A 21,515-nucleotide genomic window follows, 5' to 3' on the forward strand; every position below is an offset into this window, starting at 1 on the left:
ATGGCGTGGCAGCGAAGGGCGGGGCAGGGGCTGAGCATTGGGCTGCAATTCAAGGCTTCAGCCCAACCGCAGGCTCCGAGCAAGCTCCGAGCTTAGGGCAAGGGATGGGGACGCCTAGCTGACGTGATCCAGGCAGAGGAGTCGAGTCTCTGCAAACAGAGGAACACACTGGCGAAGATTCGGCTCCCACAGCAACCTAATTGTAGCTTTGATCAACACTCCCCATCTCTGGCCTCTGTTGCACCCTTTGCCCTCCGCCGGAGTAGTTCCCACTACAGCCAGCCAGTTCCGCACTACAGGAAACCGTCCCAGGTGAGATTTGCAGATTTCCCTGCACCGCCCTGGCTCCCTGCTGTGTGCCAACTTGTGGGCCTTCTGTCGGCTGTCCATCCTGTTTGGCTTGATCTTCTGTGGGAGGGTCAGAGGTGTCTGCATCGCCTTCCAGGAGCTGGTGAACTCTCCTTCCTTCCTGTTCTTTCCAGTTTACCGCGGAACAGCTCTGAGAGGCTACTTGGCTTCTGGCTCAGGCTCTGGGCAGGAAGGCCTGGCCGCAAGATTGTTAGGTGGCCAAAATGAACCGTAGGGGGCCTCAGAGAGTATTTGCCCACTGGACAGCACACAGGCCCTGAAAAGGGGGCATTTTGCAAGACTCTGGCTGTCGCCATCTTTCTGAGGCCCAGGTAGGACTGTCCTTGACACCTGAACAGAAGGTAAGCCTATCTCCTAGGTCTGGAACGTCTTACAAGTATCCAGTCTAACCTATGGGGCCCTATCATCACTCTGGCAGCCTCAGTCATGGACTAGGAGACATGCAGACCAGTTTGCCAGAGCTGAAGAACTGAGTCATAAAACTGTGTGAAGGAAAGAAAGAACTTGCACACAGATCCAGGTACACTGGATGGGGATGGGTTTTTTACACCCTCATGGTACAGAGGTTAGGGCAGGCATCCAGCACTAAGGAACACTAAGAACCTCCAAAACTGGTTTTAAGTGTTGGACAAAAGTGAGATACAGCCCCGCCCCACAGGGTTGGTCCCAGATAACAAGGCTTTTAGGATACTAGGGAAGGTGGGGACTGGGTGCTTAGAGTTATCCATTCAAGATACTAGCACAAGAGGAGCCTTGTTCTAGCTACTCAGGAAGCAAAGATTGAAAGTTAAAGGCCTTAACCAGGCATGATGACACATGTCTCTAATGTAAGCACTCAGGAGTTGGAGGCAGGAGAATCTATGATTTTGAGGCCAGCCTGGTCTACAGAATGAGTTCCAGGACAGCCAGGACTACTCAGAGAAGCCCTGTCTCAAAAAAAAAAAAAAAAGAAAAAAGAAAAAGAAAGAAAGAAAGAACATTAAAGGCCTGTCTAGGCTATTCCCTGCCCAGCATACAAGAGGCCCTTAAGTTCAGTCCCTACAACTGAAAACAAATGAATAAATGTGGGAACTAGACTGTTTGTGGAGTGACTGTAAAGATACCTACAGAATCCAGAGTCCAGCCTTACCTTGAGGCCTCTCTCCTAGACCACATTCAGAGTGTTCCCTGGAGCTGGTGGAAGGACTTGCAGCAATCCTTTGTAAGTGATAAGACCTTTGGTCCAGATACCCTGTTGTTTGGGCATGCATACCATTTCAACAACAGGAGTATCTGCCTGTCTGTCTAGCAGGTGCCAGCCCACAGCCTCTGCTTTAATTTGGGGCCTACAGCTCTGATAAAGGAAGAAAAAGCATGTCTAGCCACCCTCTCCACCCTTCCCTGTGTGAGAATCACTTGCTATTTTATAGTCCCCGTTTTTGTTTTGGTACAACTTCCCATCAGAATGCTTCCATGATATAGTAAAGTCTAGGTCCAGGTATGGTCAGGGTCCAGGACTATGCCTGCCTTTTAGAAACATTCCCCTGAGCTGAGCTCAGTGGCACATACCTATAATCCTAGCACACAGGGAAACAGAGGCAGAGGCAGGCAGATTTCTGTGAGTTCAAAACCAGCCTGTTAAACAAAGTTAGTCCAGGACAGCCAAGGCTACACAGAGAAACCCTGTCTCTAAAAACAAAGAGAGAGAGAGAGAGAGAGAGAAAGAAAGAAAGAAGAAATATTCCCCTAATGTGTGAAACAGATGCTCTGGGAAGAAAAGAAACAGGAAAGCAAGAAGAAAGAGCAGATGCAAACAGTTCAGCCGTGGAATCTCAGATCAGGAAGAGATTGCTAGCCTGAAGGGCAAGGAGCAGCTATGTCAAAGCTGTGGGTACAGAATCCATCAAGGGCACAGCAGGGTAAATTGGCTTGTGGAATTGCTCATAGCTCCTGATGAAGGCACTTAGGTAGAGGGATGGAATTTCACTGTGATTCTCAGCTGGCAGTTTTAGCACCCCACTATTTCTTTCAAACCTTTCCCAGTCCCTTCCTGAGAAAATGAACCACAGAATGAGCTAATCCAGCATGCTGACTACAAATTCTATGTGAAACTTTCAGCTCATGTTGGAAGATGGATGACTCAGAGACAGATTTCAACCTTAAGGTCGTCCTGGTCAGCTTCAAGCAGTGTCTCAGTGAGGAGGGAGAGGTGCTGCTGGACCACTATATCGCCAGCTGGAAGGGACTAGTCAGGTGCGTTTATTGGGGAGGCTTTGCTAGTCAGAGTTCACACTGGGATGCCTGCGTCTCACATGGCATAGGGGCATGGGACCAGCTAGCAGACTGTTTCCACCCAGCCTTTCTGCCCTTGCCTCCAGACAGACAACTCCAGACAGACAGTAGGTTCAAGGTAGTTCCCTGTCCTACAAGATGGCTGCAGGTCTGGGTAGCACCTCAAATTTATATATCCTTTCACAGGTTTCTGAACACTCTGGGTGCTGTCTTCTCATTCATTTCCAAGGATGTGGTCTCCAAGCTGCAGATAATGGAGCATCTGAGAAGCAGCCCACAGTGTGAACACTACACTAGCTTGCAGTCCATGGTAGCTTACGAGGTGGGCAACAAACTGGTGGACATAGATCGCCGCTCCCGTTCTCGGTACCCTAACTCGGGCTGCCGGACGGTGCTGCGCCTGCATCGTGCTCTGCACTGGCTCCAGCTGTTCCTGGAAGGCCTGCGCACCAGCCCTGAGGATGCGCGCACCTCCACGGTCTGCAGCGATGCCTACAATGCCACGCTGGCTGCCTATCACTCCTGGATCATACGTCAAGCCGTCACTGTGGCCTTCTGTGCCTTGCCCACACGCAAGGTCTTTCTGGAGGCCATGAATGTGGGGTCTTCTGAGCAGGCAGTGGAGATGCTGGGGGAGGCCCTGCCCTTCATTGAGAATGTGTATGATATCTCCCAGAAGCTCTATGCCGAGCACTCCCTGTTAGACCTGCCGTAATGGTGGTGGCCACACTGTATGGGCTTCCCCTGCTCAGAACTGGGTTTGGGTAACCTGGGACTACTTCCACAGCATTGCTTTCTGGATGCCCCTTTCTGAAAGCTGAGCTTGTTAGAGTCACAGTCTGTGAAAAAAAAGGTGGTGGGCAGCTGAACCAAGAGAGGTGGGTGCTAGTTGACCTCCTGGTCCAGGATGAGACCATTGAACTCCAGTTTTGCCCTCCGCTTTAGTTATGTGTGTGTTCAGTAGGCCTTCCTGAAGTGCAGATGGCACATGGAGGAGATGAGGGAGGAGGGTAACATATCTGCAACAACCCTGGGTTGCTTCACCTTCTGTGTGTGGAATCTGAAGTGGTGTAAGGGCACAGAACCCTGGAGCTCAGGTTCTGTCTTCCCTACAGCCAAGATGCCCAGCCAGTCTGCACCCTCCTGTGTCCATCTTGAGCCTGAGACATGACATCAATGCCAGACAAACAGCCCCAGGCCTACATGTCTGGAGCCCCTTCATATTCCAAAAGCTGTCCTTTTGGAATATGGTAAGATGAGGTTCCTGTGGCAGTGGTTTGAATACTACAGGCTCTTTCCCTACCCTTCTCCAGCTTCCCTGTTAGTCTCTCTGCACATTGAACAGGCCCTTGTCTCCTTGGAAATTGAAAGTGTCTGAGACTGCTAGCTGAGGCTTCCCTGAGAAAGCCTACGTTGATCAGCACAGCAGCCTCACAGCCTCTTCAGGACAGGAGCATCAGCCTTCTGAAGGTGGCCTCCTGCCCTAGTGCTCTTGCAGCACATGCACCCCAAGATTTTAATATGTCAGTACTAACTGGCCAAACCATGCCTCTCTCTGGGCAGCCCTGCTGCTCCTGTCACTATGGTGTCCAGGTGACTTAGGACGTGACTTGTGGAAGGAGTCTGGCTCCCTTGTCTAGCTGACAGATGGCCATACCCAGCATGGCACCCAGTACATAAGGCCCTCACCTTTGCCACTGGGTCTTAGTGTTAAGCCCTAGGGACAGTGTCCCCAGTATAGCTGATGTGTATAAACGCAAACATTGGGGCACATCTCTTTCCTTAAAAACTATAATATATGTGGTGTTTCCAACATAAATAAATTAGACCTACATGGCTGGGTATGGCATTCTGGGATGGGCCACAGGTATGTCGGGTGCCTGATTTTTGTGGGGGAAGAACATAAAAGTATTAATATGGGTGGGGAGGGAGCTAACCCTAGGGACAAGGCTGAACCATGTGACCCCAATCCTGAAGACTCACCAGACAATATGAACCTTGAAACATGCCCTGCCAGCAGCCAGAACTGAAGAAGTTACCATATGTTTGCCCTTGATGTATATTAACTTGATCACACACGTACACTATGAGGTCTGCATTATCTCCATTTTTTAGCTGAGAACACACCTGAGTCACCAATCTTTTTTTTTTTTTAAAGATTTTATTTATTTTATGTATACACCTGCCAGAAGAGGGAATTAGTTCACATTATAGATGGTTGTGAGCCACCATGTGGTTGCTGGGAATTGAACTCATGACCTTTGGAAGGGCAGACAGTGCTCTTAACCACTGAGCCATCTCTCCAGTCCCGAGTCACCAATCTTGAGGGTTGGAAGATAGGTCTGAAGACACCCAGGTACTGTGTAACAAAGCTGGAGGAAAACTAGAATTACTTTCTGCATGGCATCAACCTAAACAGAGGGTTTATAATGAGCGGTATCTCCTTGGCACTCTACCATGCACACCTTGTCTCTTTGGGCTGTCCTGTTGTCCAGCCGTGCCTATGCCCAGCTGAGAACCAGAGGCCACACAGTGCTAGCTGAAGCTGATGTCTTCAAGGCACTGGCCCTAGGGATGCGGTAGCAGATATGTGTGCCAGATACAGATTCCTGGTGTACACGTGTAAGTATGTGAATGCGCCTTGTGGACACCCTCGCCAAGCAGCAGGGACGTACAGTGGACATCTCCATAACACCTGCTGGGTATCATATGATACTGCAGTTTTGCCCAGGCATCCATTCCAAAAAGTCAACAGCGTCCACCATGTTTAGGTGCCAGAAACCTGCTGTGTTAGTAACAGCTCCCTCACACCAAGGCTAAGAGTGGATGTCTTAGCTAAGCTTACTGTTGCTCTGATGAACCACTATGAACAAAGCAACTTGGGGAGGAAAGGGTTCATTTGGCTTACACTCCCCTATCACTGTTCATTATCAAAGGAAGTCAGAACAGGAACTCAACAGGTAGGAACATGGTGGCAGGAGCTGATGCAGAGGCCATGGAAGGGTGTTGCTTACTGGCTTGCTCAGGCTGCTTTCTTAATAAAACCAAGGCCAAGGCCCACCGGCTCAGGGATGGCACCACAATGGGCTGGGCCTTCCCCCCCCCCCGCCATCCATCACTAATTTAAAAAAATGCCCTACAGCCAGATCTTATGGAGGCATTTTCTCAGTGCGGTTCCCTCCTTTCAGATAACTCTTAGGTTGTGTCAGGTTGACATAAAATTCACCAGAAGCAGGAAAGAGAAACTGTCATCTGCAGCAAGCACACACCTGGCTCTAGCAGCTGCAGGAACCTATTTGTTTACAGCCTTTTCTCATTTTCATGGCCCAGCTTGAATACTGCAGAGAGGCGCCTGTGCACCTGCCAAGGTGTTACACTGAGGACCAACAGAATGGCCGAAGGTCTCCACAGCTTGGGCGTCAGAGCTCCAGAAGGACAGCTGGGCCTCTCGAGGAGTCGGCCTTCCCCGGGCCCAAGGCCGGTTGGGAAGCCCAAGAAACTCAGCCTGACCTCTCCCTATTCCATCTGAAGGTTAGGGCCCTGGCTAGCCACCTGTCTATTGTCATTGTTTTGAGGGACCAGCTTTACAGCCTCTTCCTATTGACGGTATAAAAAGTGTCTCTGTGACTACAAGTATGGCCCTGATGTTCCCTAACCCCCAGTCAAGGGAAACCCTGAAACCCTGGATGCTTCTCCTCCATCCTTTTTTATGGTCTGTCAAGCTGCTCTAGGAATAAAGGGTGCTGAGGGGCTTGGGAATAGGCAGGTGACAGGACCACAGTCAATAGTCACAGTTGGCTTGGTGAGTCACTCTTAGAGAGCTTATCAGTGGAATCACTGTACACAAGCCATCAGGCTTGAGCTATTGCATATATCACCGGAGGCCCTTAGGGCTTGGCAGCCAAGCATGGCAGTGGTTTTGCTAAACAAATCCTCTGCTCCCTCCCTTGGACATCTGGGGCTCCAGCCCAGCATACCCATCTGTTGTCTCTGCTGGAAGCTTCTGCCTACCATGCTAGGCCTGGCTGTCCTGGGCCTCAGCCTGGCTGCTCTCCTGGACCTTGGGATGGGGGCCTCCTTGTGCTTATCACAGCAATTTAAGGCACAAGGGGACTACATACTGGGTGGGCTATTTCCATTGGGCTCAACTGAGGAGTCCACTCTCTACCAGAGAACACAACCCAACAGCATCCTGTGTACCAGGTATGGAGGCTAGCAGCTGGGTTTGAGGGTGGGCTGAAGCTTGGCAGCTTTGCTCTGTGGTGCTCCCGAGCTGGGAATGTGGTGATCACCTGCAGTTCCATGTGGTCTCAGGTTCTCGCCACTTGGTTTATACCTGGCCATGGCTATGAAGATGGCTGTAGAGGAGATTAACAATGGATCTGCCTTGCTCCCTGGGCTGCGACTGGGCTATGACCTGTTTGACACTTGCTCAGAGCCAGTGGTCACTATGAAGCCCAGCCTCATGTTCCTAGCCAAGGTGGGCAGTCAAAGCATTGCTGCCTACTGCAACTATACCCAGTACCAGCCTCGTGTGCTGGCTGTCATCGGGCCCCACTCATCAGAGCTTGCTCTTATTACAGGCAAGTTCTTCAGCTTCTTCCTCATGCCACAGGTGAGCCCACTTCCTTTGTGTTCCCTCAGTCAATTGTGCCCATTGAGCTCTTATATCAGAAAGTGCTTCTTGATAACCACAGGTCAGCTATAGTGCCAGCATGGATCGGCTAAGTGACCGGGAAGCATTTCCATCCTTCTTTCGCACGGTGCCCAACGACCGGGTGCAGCTGGAGGCTGTTGTGACTCTGTTGCAGAATTTCAGGTGGAACTGGGTGGCCGCCTTAGGCAGTGATGATGACTATGGCCGGGAAGGTCTGAGCATCCTTTCTGGCTTGGCCAACACACGAGGTATTTGTATTGCACATGAGGCCCTGGTGCCACTATATGGCAGTACTGACCAGCAACTGAGCAAGGTGTTGGATATGCTACAACAGGCAAACCAAAGCAAAGTCCATGTGGTGGTACTGTTTGCCTCCGCCCGAGCTGTCTACTCCCTTTTCAGCTACAGCATCCGACATAGCCTCTCACCCAAGGTATGGGTGGCCAGTGAGTCCTGGTTGACCTCTGACTTGGTCATGACACTGCCCAATGTTGCCCGGGTAGGCACTGTGCTTGGGTTTCTGCAGCGGGGTGCCCTGCTGCCTGAATTTTCCCATTATGTGGAGACCCGCCTTGCCTTGGCTGCTGACCCAACGTTCTGTGCCTCCCTGAATGCTGAATTGGACTTGGAGGAGCACGTGATGGGGCAACGCTGTCCACAGTGTGACTCCATCATGCTGCAGAACCTGTCCTCAGGGCTGCTGCAGAACCTGTCCGCTGGGCAGTTGCACCACCAGATTTTTGCAACGTATGCGGCCGTGTACAGTGTGGCCCAGGCCCTTCACACCACCTTACGCTGCAACGTCTCAAGTTGCCCCACATCACAGCCTGTTCAACCCTGGCAGGTAAGGGTAGGGGTTTTGCTGGGTTTTGCCTGCTCCTGCAGGAACCCTGAACCATCAGGCAGAGCCAGTCTTGTCTTGACCGAGAGAGGCTCGTGGGTCAGCCTTAACCACATCCCACCCCACAGCTCCTGGAGAACATGTACAACATGAGCTTCCGGGCCCGAGACCTGAGCCTGCAGTTTGACAGTAAAGGCAACGTAGAGATGGAGTATGACCTGAAGATGTGGGTGTGGCAAGGCCCGACACCTGCGTTACACACGGTGGGCACCTTCAATGGCACCCTTCAGCTACAGTACTCCAAGATGCACTGGCCAGACAACCAGGTAAGGACAAAGCAGACACAAGCCATGGTGGGTATGAGCTTGTGGGTCTGGTCTGGGGCCAGTGCTGGCCAAGCAAAGCCTAACTCAAGGCTCTGTGTCCAGATGCCAGTCTCCCAGTGTTCCCGGCAGTGCAAAGATGGCCAGGTTCGCAGAGTAAAGGGCTTTCATTCCTGCTGCTATGACTGTGTGGACTGCAAGGCAGGCAGCTACCGGAAGCGTCCAGGTGAACCATCTTCTCCAGACACTCTACACATTTGGGGCTAGGGGGCTAATGCTGAGGCAAGCCCTAGGGGAGCTTGCTGAGCTGTCTCCATCACCAGCCCCACATCGCTTTCTCTTTCATCACTACAGATGACTTGACCTGTACTCCATGTAACCTGGATCAGTGGTCTCCAGAGAAAAGCACAAGCTGCTTACCTCGAAGGTCAAGGTTCCTAGCCTGGGGAGAGCCTGTCGTGCTGTCACTACTCCTGCTGCTCTGCCTGGTGCTAGGCCTAGCAATGGCTGCTCTAGGGCTCTTTGTCCACCACTGGGACAGCCCTCTTGTTCAGGCCTCGGGTGGGTCACTGTTCTGCTTTGGCCTGGTCTGCCTAGGCCTTTTCTGCCTCAGTGTCCTTCTGTTCCCAGGATGGCCACATCCTGCCAGCTGCTTTGCCCAACAGCCACTGGCTCACCTCCCTCTCACAGGCTGCTTGAGCACACTCTTCCTGAAAGCAGCTGAAACCTTTGTGGAGTCTGAGCTGCCACTGAGTTGGGCAAACTGGCTATGCAGCTACCTTCGGGGACCCTGGGCTTGGCTGGCTGTATTGCTGGCCATTCTTGTGGAGGCAGCATTATGTGCCTGGTACTTGATAGCTTTCCCACCAAAGGTGGTGAGAGACTGGAGGGCACTGCCCACAGAGGTACTAGAGCACTGCCGCATGCGTTCCTGGGTCAGCCTGGGCTTGGTGCACCTCACCAATGCAATACTGGCCTTCCTCTGTTTCCTGGGCACTTTCCTGGTACAGAGCCAGCCTGGTCGCTACAACCAAGCACGTGGTCTCACCTTTGCTATGCTGGCTTATTTCATCACTTGGGTCTCTTTTGTTCCCCTCCTGGCCAATGTGCATGTGGCCTACCAGCCCGCTGTGCAGATGGGTGCCATTCTGTTGTGTGCCATGGGCATCCTGGTCACCTTCTACCTGCCCAAGTGCTATGTGCTTCTGTGGCTGCCAAAGCTCAACACCCAGGAGTTCTTCCTGGGAGGGATCCCCAAGGAAGCAGCAGATGGGAGCAACAGTGGCAGGGGAGCAACTCAGGAACACAATGAATGACCACTGACCCAATGGCCTCACCTCTAGTGAGCCCAGCCCTAGTAGAGATAATCCAGGCCAACAAACCCCAAACAGTACCTCAACTTGAGACACTTAACTATAGATGCTGACTCCAAGTTGTCCACTGACCTTAGCTCCAGTGATCTCCAGGCCTGTGGTGTGCAAGACAGACCCTATGACCGTCTCACCTATCCCTCCAAAGCAACACCATCCTTGATCCTGTTATGCCCACCTAAGGCCTGCCCAGGTGACTGAGACCCATTATCTTAGGAAGGAGGCCACTAAGGGTTCTTTAGGACTCCATCGACATACTTTGAATTCAGGAATGTCCCAGGCAGACCCTGGAAGGCTAGAAGGTACTTGCCTGAATATGCCCAGCCTAGGGGCCTCCACTCTGTCCAGGCATCCCAGGAAGAGAAGGCTGGACATATGTATGTGTCAGGACAGAGCAAGAAAGCCAGCAGGTAGAGGACCACACAGGAGGTAGGCAACATCCAGCCTCCTCCATTCTTGGCCAAGCCCTAGCCTGTAGGAGAGAACCAGATTACCACCAGCACCTTGGACAGAGCATGTGCAGGGGTATACGTCAGCACCAAGGCCAGCACTGGAGGGGGGTGGTCCTGGCCATCAGCCTCTAGTACCAAGGACAGAAAAGTTGCCTGCAAGGCCCCCCGTTACTGGCCAGCACCAGGGACAGAGACATATGACTAAGCGGAAAGGGACACCATCTTCCATCTCCAGGCAGGATCAGACCTAGGTCAGTTCTGGACTGGCCCCCACACCTGAATCCGGAAGCAGCTTAGCTGGAGGAAAAAGAAACAAGCCACACATGAGTCCCATAAAATTAAATGCTTTTTAGTGTTTAAAATAGCATTTACACAGAAGCAGCTCTATATGAACTACCCAGTCACTCAGACTTTGACACCGCATCTACAGTGTAGATGTAGTATGGGGCTACTGTGCCAGGATGGCACTGGCACATGCTGATGGGCAGCCTCCAGGACAGCAGTGACAGGACGCGACTTCATCGCTGTAGCTCTTGTGTTCACTACCACCCCTCCATTGAGGCTGAGACAGTGTGTAGGTGCCAGGCCTCTCTCCTGTTTCCCTTACTAGCCACCTTCCAGACTTTCAATGCAAACTGTTGTCTTGTGCTGAGTACCAGGTAGGGAAAGGGACATGCAAACTGCCCCCACTGGGTAGCCAGCCACCACCCCCAGAGCAGGCAGGCTAGTAATAAATAAATAAGTTAGACCCTACCTGGGCAGTTTGAAGGCTCTGTCTAACCCTGCAAGAGCCTCACCTTAGGCTGACAGGTGAGGCCCATGAACTCAGTGAGGGTCAGCCTGTGCCCCTGAGCACAGTTCTGAGAGAGTTTGGAGAGGGGAAAACAGAGCCCAAGAGAGCCTTTCTTGTCCTAAATGGAGGTCACTTCCAAAAGAGGAACCAGGAGTGGTCCCTGAGATTTGTGCTGAGGACTTAAAGACAGATATGCCCCCTTACAAGACTCTACAGATACTTGAGCTGTACCACCATCAGCAGCCCCAACAGCAGGCAGAATGTCAAGCCAATATCCTTGGCTGTATGGCTGCCCTCAGCCCCTTCTCTGCAACTTGTCCCCTCTGCCCTGGCCAAAACCCCACAGCTCATCTATTCTGGCTGGCCACCACTAAGGCAAGCCCACAGAGCTCCTGGCACAGCAGGACCACAGACTCTTGCCACAGGCAGCACTGAAGACACTGGTTGATCATCACATGATGTCCACAAAGAACTCACAGGGGTTTCCCATGGCCTTTTGGAAGGACTGGCGGCTACCTGTAAGTTCTGGAGGAACAGCAGCCAGCTCCCGGACAGGTGGCCCTCCGGGTGGCCCACCTACTACTGCATAGGCTTTTGTAAGGGGGTGCAGTGGGGGGAGCCCTGGGGCTACAGCTGAGGCCTGACTTCGGGGGCTACTGCCACGGCTAAGTTGGCTGACCGGACGCTCCCACCAGCTGGTGCTACCAGACCCACTTGGTATTGTGTGGTCTGATTCACTGCCACTACCCCCGGCTCCGGTTGCCCGGCGCTCCTCTCGGCCTGGGGTCCGATGGCTGCTCCTCGTGGACCCACTGCTCTTGCTCCCTGGGAGATGGGAAGAGACAACAGTCAGCAGTAGGCCTGGCCACTTCCAGGAGCACCAGCTGTTCCCAGACAGCCAGGGCAGGACATGAGGAGCCTGGGGGTGGGGGAAATGTCAGCCATGCAAATACCAGGAGCAGCTGAGAGGCAAGAAGCTAGGGGCAGTGGCGGGCAGCAGGGATTATGGGGACCAGCTTGGCACCCCACAGCTAACCCCAATGCTCGAACCAAGGGCTGATGTTATAGCTGAAAAAAGTGAAAGCCCTGTGTGCCCAGCATTCCAGTTAGCCATCTTAGGTTCACGACCCAAAGGCCCACTGTCCACCCAACCCAGGGCCCTGGTCAGCTAATTTGCTTATCCCCTGTCCTGAAAGTAGTGGGAACCTGAGAACACGTGCTGGCTGGGGACATGCTGAGAGGGACACAGGGGGACCTGGCTTACCGGCCCGAGGGTCCACTCTGCTAGTCCTTCAGTCTAAGGCTTGCTCAGCACAAAGCAAGGGATAGCACAAGTCACATACCAGTCCAGTGCTCACCAATTGCTAATTAGGACTATTGTGGGCCAAGCTGAGCCAGGGTACATGCAAGGGCCTGTCCAGGGTCTGTAATCACTCAATAGCTTCCCCTTAGGCATTGCCACCCTCAAGCCCAACCTCTCCTCTCCCCCATCCTATGTCCCAAAACTGGCTGTGTGAATCTTTCTCCAGACCCTGTAGCTGTGCCTCACTCTGCCTAAGACCTCTGCTTCAGCATATCTGCTCCTCAGGGACACCCACCCTCCAGGGTCTTCAATATTCCTCGGATATACTTCCATGACAGTGTCTGATGTTCTTGTCTGGCACTTTGTTGGGCTGCAGATATCATAAATGATAAACCCCCATTCTCCTCTTGACTTGGGGTCTAGAGAGTAACCCTACGTGATACCCTTGGAAACTCTCACCCTCATTCTTGCTACATCATGTCCTGACCTCTTGCCTCTGCCACCTGGACAGAACACTAGGCTTGTTTCCACCAAGCAGTCTTTCTATTCCCAAGGCCTCTACCCACAGAACCAAAGTGAGTCCTCATACAAATCCTCTCCCTGCCCTACACACACAGTAGGACCCACCAGGTCCAAAACACACAGCAGGAGCACAAAGGGCAGCGTCAGGGCCAGGCAGAGCCAGGGAATGGGAGTGGAGGAGGGGTTGGCATGCCTCTCACCTTCACTCTGCTGACTCCCAGCACTGCCACTGCCATAGCTGAAGCCAGGGTCCTGGTAAGCAGGCGGGAAGCAGGGCGGAGGCCCTGGGTACTGGTAGGGGTAGCCTTGACCCAAGGGCCAGGGTACAGATGGGTGGGGCAACGGGGCCAGTGTGTCCTGGTCTGAGGCCCCACTGGAGCCACTGTTGAGGTTCAGGGATGCGAGGTCTGACAGGAAGGAGGGGAGGGTAAGTGAGGGCAGATGGATGATCCTCATAACATCCTCCCCCATGACCCCCTACTCACTACTGCACAGGTCACCAAAGACATAGTAGCACTGTTCAGAGAAGGTGATCTTGTTGACCGTGTGCCGCAGGAAGCCGTGCTTCAGCAGACTGCTGGCATACTTCCTCGCCTCCCTTCGTTCCTTGAAGCCCTCCACGTGTGTGTACAGCCAGTCCACTACATCGGCCCCTGGCCATAAGCCCATGAGAGTTAGGGTAGCCAAGCCCTGGGAAGCTACACCAGAATGAAGAACAGACTGGGTCCTCCCCACACAGCCAAGGACTCACCAATGACAGCATTGGCAATGGTGATCTTAAGCCACATTCGGTCCCGGATCTCCAGTCCTGAGTCTGGCAACTGCATGACCCGGACGATGGCACTCATGTCACTCTTCACGGTCAGCGGTGCCTCCTCAAGTTCTGCGAAGCACCCTTCTCTGAGCCCAGGCAAGCAACCAGCAGGCAGAGGCTGAACTCTGGGTTGCCTGAGGCTGGAAGCCCAGGCTCACAGCATGGACGTCCATGGAGTTGGGAGCAGGGGACAGGATCAAACCTCAATCTCCCACCCTTGAGAGGGATCTCTCATCAAAATTTTGAGCTAAAACTGGGATATTCTCCCCAATCCCACAGTCTAAGCACACATGGGCAAGCTAGCCCCTTTCCCTACCCCATTGAGCACCTCCCTGGAGAGCTCAAAGTGTTAGTTATGTTAGGCAGCAGAAAAGCAAAGCAGAGGCTACCACGTCCTCCCAACCCTTCACAGAGGCCTAGTAGGACCCTTCAATGCATCAAGACGCCAGTATGGCTGGGCTATGAGAGACGTGTACATGTATTTTTGTGAACACATTTGTGAAGGTACTGAGGACAGACAGGAATAGTTCTGATGAGCACCAAGGCTCAGAGTTGGAGCTGACCCTTGTCCTTTGGCCTCAGTTTCCTGGGGGGGTCTCTTGTGAGCTGCCACTTACGTGGGGCACCAGGCACTGAGCTGGTTAGTGAGGAAGAGCTGGTGCGTGTGATGGCACTGGAGCAGGGACTCGTACCATAGCGGGGCAGAGCACCCGTCAGGGCTGCCGTGTGGGACAGCCAGGCAGCTGGGTCGATGGGTCGCACTGGGTCAGCTGGATAGTCACCACACGGCAACAGATGACAGGTGATAGTAAGTAGGGGACAGTACAGAGGCAGAGAAGAAAGACCCCACCCTGCACCACCCCTTTGTGGGGTCACTCACCCCTTGGGATGGTGAAGTAGCTCCGAGGAGTTGGGTCCCAGCACTTGGCCACTGTGAGACTGATGGGCCTACACAGATCACATGGGTGAGGCACACACAGCCCCTCTACCCCGTGCCCCTCCCACCTCACATGGACCCCACTGACCCCGTCTGGGACACGATCTCCCGAAGCACACGCACAGCGTCATCGTTGCTCATGTTCTCAAAGTTGACATCGTTCACCTACGGGGTATGTGGGGTCAGGGATTGGTGGTGGGATAGGGCGCATCTTGTCCCCACAGTCCCCACATGGCTCCCACCTGCAGCAACATGTCGCCTGGCTCAATTCGGCCATCAGCAGCCACAGCCCCGCCCTTCATGATGGATCCAATGTAGATGCCGCCATCACCCCGGTCGTTGCTCTGGCCCACGATGCTGATGCCCAGGAAGTGGTGCCTCTCTGCAGGAGAGGCCATGAGCAGGCCCCAAAGGCTCCTAGGCCTGTACCCACCCCCACCAAGCACCCATCAGTACCCAAGGCCTCACCCATGTTGAGAGTGACGGTGATAATGTTCAGGGACATGGTGGAGTCGGTGATGCTGCTGAAGGAGGATGCCTGCGGAGAGACCCAATGAGGGGCTGTGTGGCACCACTCAAAGCAGACATCCCACCCACCTGCTGCCTACCCGATCTGTCTGCCTCAAGCGCTGCTTCCGCCGACGACATTTGTGCTTGCGAATTAGCCGAGAAGAGGTGCTCTGCTCTGTAGAGCTGCTCAGTCTGGGGTAGGAGACCAGAGTCAGAATCAAGAAACCAGAAGTCAGAAAAACACAAGGCACAAACATGTACAGCCTGACAGCACTCATGAGCATCAATCTCCAGCACACACTGACATATGCTCATGCCACCCACCTACTTGTGTTATCCTCCTCATCTGAGTCAATAAAGCTGCTAGATTCAAGCTCACTGCTCAGCACAGTGGATGCACTGTCTGGAGGTAGTCCTAGGTCCCGGCGCCGGTCCCCTCTCAGGTGCCCGTTGGTCCGGGCTGCTGTGGGGACAGTGGGGTGGGAACTGACTGTTACAGAATGAGGGTAGCCTGTGCACTTCAAAGCTTATGCAGCAACTCTGAGGCCACAGGGGCTAGGAATAACAAGCTGGGGCCTCTACCCAAGGATCACTGATTGAAAGAAAATGTTCAGTATTGCCAGGATTAGGAGTGTATCAAAGGGATGACAAGGGAAGTCTGGGGTTCTGATTTGGGCAGACACAGCCATAGTACCCTCATCGCGGTTTCGACGCCTGGCTCGCTCCCGCCGGTGACTGACCATGGACTCTGTGCCTGTCTCATTGTCCATTCCATCACGGCTACTGGCGACGTTTGGACTGTGTAGATGAGAAGTAGGTGGAATTGGGCAGACCAGGTTGCTGGCAACCAGCACCTCAAATTCCTAGCCCCCAACCCACAAGGTAGGGCCCCGTTATAGAAGAGGCCTCCCACCCAACTGCAGGCCCCTCCTCTATTGTCAGTTTCTCTCTTCCCAGGTGGGTCTTGGGTGGCAAGTACCCAGCAGTGGCAGATCTCTGCCCTGGTAGGGACCTTACTGGAAGGAGGGGGGTCTGGAGTCCCCAATGCCGCCTGTCCTCTCAAGGGGTGGGGGCAGGTCCGTGTGGCTGTCAGTGCCCTGGGACCCTGCATCCGAGTGAGCGCCCTCAGCCAGGACCAGCTGTGAAGGGAGAGTGAGGCCTTGGATGCCATCTGCTTCAAGACTACCCCACACACCCAGGACGGACGGCACCCCTTGCCCTACCTTTATCCAGTTACTGTACTTCTCCCAGGAGGACCCCACCTGCATCACCCTGCTGGAAGCAGACATGGACTCACCCAGGAAACCACCCGGCCATTGAAGCAGGGCAACTTGGCGTTGTCATCAAAGATCTCCTCCTTCACCACCCTGTGATCAAGCAAGGCCCTGCGGTTATCACCTGGGTCCACCAAGGGCACGAAGAGACATCTCCCGCCCTTGGACCTCAAAATGGGATACCTGTCAGGCACAGATGTTATCACTGAGGGCTTACCTAACACATTCTCTTCTTAGGGGCTCTGCTGCTCTCCACTGCCCTCAGGCCCCCGACCCTCAGCACTGGGGTAGACAGATGTAGGGGGTTCATAAAAGGACAACCTAGGACTCCTGTTCACTTCCAGAGGCAGCCTCTAGCCCTTGGTGAGTCAGACAAAGGTAAGGATTCCCGGGAAAGACCCTGACTCTTCAGCTTCCTTGGCTCCAAGATTTATAGTAGACCTGTCTCTAGCTATGTATGCCTGCTTGTGGGGACCCAACAGCTGCCTCACTACAACATGTGACAGTTGAGGGTCCTTTGAGTCTCTTCTTAGCCTCCTTATTTTTGGAAGAGTAGCTCCACCCATCCAGGTGCCTGGGGTAGCCTATGGCTCTTCTCTGCCCCTCCCCCCAAATCCCACCATATACCACATAAGCTCCAATTTCAACTAGTTCCTGAAGGGCCTCCCAACCCCTCATCCTGACTGGGCTGCATAGAAGCAGTTTGCACCCTCTTGCAGGCAGCCCATCTGCTTAAAGCAGGCCCACTGACCCCTGTCCTCACCTTTCCAGCACACACATACCCTCTGTGCCTCTCCGGGGCATTCACAGCCCTAGTCATAAGATGGTGCTCCATGTCTGTGGAACCCTCAACATTCCCCCAGCCCAGAGCAGGACCTGGACTGCCTGGTACAAGGTATAAGGACTGCCAACATCTTCTATAAATGTCAGAGGGCCAGAAGGATGGTTGGCCTGTTGCCCTCGAAGCCCATCTACCCAGCTAGAAAGACAAGGTGGACCTCGTGCACAGGATCAGTCCCAGCTATCAGGGGCTTGGTGGGCCTCTGTCTGAGGACATGGAAGGGTATTCAGGGACAGAGCTAGCCAGGCCCTGGCTGTACCCCCTGACCATACCCATCCCTGCCTGTCTTAATGCTGCTCCCCTGGCCAGATGGGCTAGAAAAGAGCCAAGCTCGCCCACGCAGGACACAAAGGGTCAGGGAAGGGAGCCAGAAAGCCTAGGGTCAGTGTTCAAAAAGGCATGGACAGCAGCCAGGACAGGTCAAAAGGGGCAGCTGGGAAGGGGCAGGTCTCCACCTATCTCCTTAGTCCCTGGATTCTCCACTCTCACCCTCATCCCAGCACTCAGCTCCACCTAGCAGAGTGGGATTTTCCACACCCAAAACTTGAGTTGAGTGGAGCTAAAAATCCAGACTGGTCCCGGAAGTACACCTGGCAGGAAGTAGGCCTGTGGCCTAATGGGCCCAATGCCAGAGGCAGGGCCACCTCTGCCTGCAGACCCAGGACCACTGGGCAACAGTAGAAAGCAGGAAGCCCTAGCACAGTGACATCCCATCCTATCTAGGGAATATGGCCTTTGTCCACCCACTTGCTGGACAGACCTGGGGCTGATGTAGTAGTAGAAGTAGGGCTGTCTGAAAGTGAAAGTATATCCCAACCACTTTTCTGATCTTACTGCTGCTTCAATGTGCCTATGAGGGCTCTGAAGCAATGAAGGAGGACCCCAACTGAGCAGACAGAACCACTTCTCAGAGCCCCGTAAAAAAATCCTCAAACATAAGTCACAGCCTGTGGCTTGCTCCACTTACAAGCCTGGGCCAAGGCAACCTCAAGAGAGGCTCTTATCACAGGAAGACCTGGAGCTGCCCAGGGTGAAGTTTCTTTTGAGAATGACCAGGCTCTGCCATGGCAGCTGGTGCACCAGGGCCTGCAGACAGCTTGCTATCTCTGAGTAACCCAACAGCAACAGAAATCCAGACAGGAATCCTCACCTTAGCCCCTAACCTTGGCCCCAAGTGGACCCACCAACAGCCTTCCCCCTGGCACACCCAAGCTCCAACCATCTCTCCATGACTCACCCATGGAGAGACATATGAGCAATTCCTAGCACCACAATAGGGCCTGCCTGGCTCCCCAGTAGGCACTATATCCCATCCAAAACAACTAGAGCCTACTCAGACAGACCCTTACAGTGGTGTGGCCAGTCTGAGGCCTCTGTGCCTCCCAACTCCTACCAAGACACTCCTCTAGGGTCCAAAGGCTCTGCTCCTTAGTACTCACTCCTCCCTGCCATGGACTAGACCCTCACTGTCACCGATAAAACATCAAACACCTCCATGAGACCCACCAGAAGCCCAGAAGTCCTGCTACTAAGCTTTGCGGTCCAGAGTCAGAACAAACACAAGCTGCACATAAGTGGGCATGGAACCTTTACCTTTTCAGCTAGAGATACATGTTGAGAATTGAGCCCAGCCCAATGCAGACTCTACAAAGTAGCCAGCTTTGGTTTAGAGTAGTGTAAGAAAACTAGACCTACAGATTCTATATAGTCTGAGGCCACTTGCCCAGATCAGCCAACCCTGGTGAGCTTCCCTTCCCCTAACATTAAGCTACTTTCTCTTGGTATCCTTAAAGCTCTGTAGGTAGAACCCAGGCAAGGAAAGGAAGGATTCTGTTGGGGCTGGGGTGGGAACTCCTTTTCCAGGCTCCCAAGGCCACTAGACGATCAGAGTGCCAAGGCAGAGTCAGAGTGAGGCCCACAGACATGCTGCTTCTGTCTTTCTGTGTCATCCTAGCCCAGACTCGACTCTAAGCTGCTCTGCCTCCTAGTTCTTCTACACACCCAAGACACCCATCCATCTTGTACCTCTGAACTCTCTGCTAGCTCCCATACCACATGCCCCAGCCATTCCCAATCCACCTACTCTTGTTTCAAGACCTAGATCCTGACACCTCAGCTCCTTAGCCAGGGCACCTGCAGGTTCTCCAAAGCTTCCACAAACACAGCTTAGTGGGGACCCATGTGAGCTGAAGCTAGGTTACTGCTCTTGGCATACCCTATCCAACATGGCTATCAGAGCTGAGGGACAGATACCCTCAGGAAACACCCATGATGTACAGTGGAAAGCAACCCAGGTCCGGGTCTGCTCTCCACTTACATCCTAGGGCACAAGTTTGTTAGAACATTTGTGACTTTGGTGATTTTCTGCTAAAATGATACACTTAAACAAAATGCACCAATACTTGGATCCAAGATGCCCTGTCCCTGAGAGCACACACCACAGAGGTGGTCCAGCCAGGAAAGACAGTGAAGAGCAACCTCCAGGCTAATGGGGAGCACCAACCCTCAAGTTCTGGGAACACACTCTCCAGTGCTTTTTCCTGGTGGCTGGGGCACAGGGCCTGGGTAGGCAAGAGAGTTTAGTTATCCATGCCAGGTTCAGCCCTGCCTATATGCCCAGGGTCAGAAAGAGATCCAGGCTTGACCTGAACCACGGGCTGCCCAAGGACCCTGCAACCATGGAATCCAGGAAATAGTCTCAATGTCAAGGCCCTGAGATTTGGCCACACACAAGGGCACCAAGCACACCTGCTCCACCCACAGGGACTGAGCGTACTTCCCCCAACCCCCAGCCCCTGCCAAGCTGTGGACTCAGGTTTCTATGGCTATGTCCTGTCAGGCCTCTGTTGCACTGCCAGTCCCTGGCTCACTGTCCCAGAGGCCCAGCTTAGCTCAAGTAGGAAGTCCCTTCTCCGGAGACAGCCACCACAACAGTGCAGCTAGGAAACACACCTTAACTAGCTCACATCAGCAGATATCCTGAGCATCTCTCAGGAATGCAAATGTCCTGTGGTTCAGAAAGGACAGAGAGGCAGGAACCAAGGGGGCAGGAAACACTGAGTGAAGCTTCTAGGTCTCCGGTGACCCTTGACCTCTGCCTTGCCACAGAGACTCTAGCAGGGCCAGGAAGAGTCTTCTGGCTTCAGAAACTTTTCTAAGCTCCAGAAAACAGATGGGTACCTAAGACCCACTCATTTCACACTACCCCATCTCAACTGGAGGATCCCCTGGGTGCTGGGAGTCACAAACCCCCAACCCTTTTCCTATCCCTATAAGCTGCACACCCTCCAGGGCAGTCCTGAGCCCCGGGTTCCCACCTATAGAGGAGGAAGGCAAAAGGCCCTGTGCTTAACCAAAGAGAAGGGGGTTAGCTTTGAGGGTGGCCCTCGGCACCCAACCTGGACCAGCTGAGCACAGGAGCACCACCGGGTGGCGGTCAAAAAGCCTTCACCTGTCCATCAAAACGAACTCTCTGGCCTACCTAGAAGGTGGGCGAGGGCTCGGATCCCCAGCTTGCCATGACAGATAAGTATATACATACATCAAGGGTCACCAAGGCGCAGAGACTCTACCAACACCTGCTGTAGATGCGCAAAAGGGTTGCTGGCGCGGGGGGCGCTCTCTGACGTCCCCAGACCCGAAAGCCCTGTCGGCGCAGACAGGTGCCAGCTCGTGCCCGCGTGGGGGACCCGGGAGCCACCGCACGCGCGCGGGAAAGGGCCGGCACTCACGCCCAGGCCGCGCGGCCCACTGACCCGAAGTCCTGGTCCATAGACTTGAAGAAGAATTTGTAGGCGTGCACCGGCCGGTTGCTGAGCACGTTCTTGAAGTCTGCCAGCGTGACGCGCTCGGGAGCTACGGGCAGCTTGACCAGGTACGGCGTCTCCTCCTCGTCCATGTGGTAGATGATTTTGGTCTCCGCCATGGCGCGGCAGCGGCGACGCGGAACCCGCCCAGCGTCAGGGCCCGGCTCACCTCCCAAACCGCCGGCCCGCGCCCCGCCCGGCCGCCCCGCGGCCCCTTTGCGCGCCCGCCCCGCCCGGCCCCGGCTCGCACCCGTTCCCCGCCTGTTGCCCCGCGGCCCGCGGCCGCCCATCCGCTGCCGGCCCCGGAGCGGGCGCTAGGGAAGCAGCTCAGAGGGCTCCTGCGGCCCACCGCCCCCTCGGGCTGTTCAAGAACCGCCTAGTGGGGCTGAGCGCTCGGCCGCCGGAGGGCGCCCCAGAGCCGGTGACGTCACT

General features: G+C 54.1%; 3 protein-coding genes across 13 annotated transcripts; 2 read left to right on the top strand and 1 right to left on the bottom strand.

The window, feature by feature from the left end:
• Nucleotides 1-12: 12 nt before the first annotated feature.
• Nucleotides 13-4,494, top strand: Cptp (ceramide-1-phosphate transfer protein). 9 transcript variants are annotated; one of them, XM_021655864.2, is made up of 6 exons: nt 13-312; nt 483-710; nt 788-889; nt 1,518-1,570; nt 2,467-2,601; nt 2,827-4,494. In XM_021655864.2, the coding sequence occupies exons 5-6, from the start codon at nt 2,480-2,482 to the stop codon at nt 3,353-3,355; spliced, it is 651 nt and encodes a 216-aa protein (XP_021511539.1). In that variant the 5' UTR covers nt 13-312; nt 483-710; nt 788-889; nt 1,518-1,570; nt 2,467-2,479; the 3' UTR covers nt 3,356-4,494. The 9 variants fall into 9 exon arrangements, with proteins under 9 accessions (XP_021511539.1, XP_060234875.1, XP_060234874.1 ...); XM_060378892.1 differs by having other exon boundaries at nt 483-680; XM_060378891.1 differs by lacking the exon at nt 1,518-1,570 and having other exon boundaries at nt 2,827-3,429.
• A 133-nt stretch (nt 4,495-4,627) lies between these two features.
• On the top strand, nt 4,628-10,134 carry Tas1r3 (taste 1 receptor member 3). Its single transcript, XM_060378897.1, has 6 exons — nt 4,628-6,843; nt 6,955-7,255; nt 7,338-8,141; nt 8,267-8,464; nt 8,567-8,687; nt 8,816-10,134. The coding sequence occupies exons 1-6, from the start codon at nt 6,548-6,550 to the stop codon at nt 9,775-9,777; spliced, it is 2,682 nt and encodes an 893-aa protein (XP_060234880.1). The 5' UTR covers nt 4,628-6,547; the 3' UTR covers nt 9,778-10,134.
• Nucleotides 10,135-10,611: 477 nt separating this feature from the next.
• On the bottom strand, nt 10,612-21,515 carry Dvl1 (dishevelled segment polarity protein 1). 3 transcript variants are annotated; one of them, XM_060378890.1, is made up of 16 exons: nt 21,033-21,482; nt 16,460-16,529; nt 16,180-16,301; nt 15,857-15,960; nt 15,487-15,625; nt 15,261-15,354; nt 15,121-15,190; nt 14,895-15,034; nt 14,741-14,817; nt 14,596-14,663; nt 14,333-14,485; nt 13,653-13,784; nt 13,387-13,554; nt 13,102-13,308; nt 12,341-12,379; nt 11,676-11,901 (listed from the first exon to the last, which is right to left on the bottom strand). In XM_060378890.1, exons 1-15 carry the CDS (start codon nt 21,371-21,373, stop codon nt 12,369-12,371), a joined length of 1,896 nt encoding a protein of 631 aa, XP_060234873.1. In that variant the 5' UTR covers nt 21,374-21,482; the 3' UTR covers nt 11,676-11,901; nt 12,341-12,368. The 3 variants fall into 3 exon arrangements, with proteins under 3 accessions (XP_021511495.1, XP_021511504.2, XP_060234873.1); XM_021655820.2 differs by lacking the exon at nt 12,341-12,379 and having other exon boundaries at nt 10,612-11,901; nt 21,033-21,515; XM_021655829.2 differs by lacking the exon at nt 12,341-12,379 and having other exon boundaries at nt 10,612-11,901; nt 14,408-14,485.

This window comes from Meriones unguiculatus, chromosome 3 (genome assembly GCF_030254825.1).
Source record: "Meriones unguiculatus strain TT.TT164.6M chromosome 3, Bangor_MerUng_6.1, whole genome shotgun sequence".
Taxonomy (NCBI): domain Eukaryota; kingdom Metazoa; phylum Chordata; class Mammalia; order Rodentia; family Muridae; genus Meriones; species Meriones unguiculatus.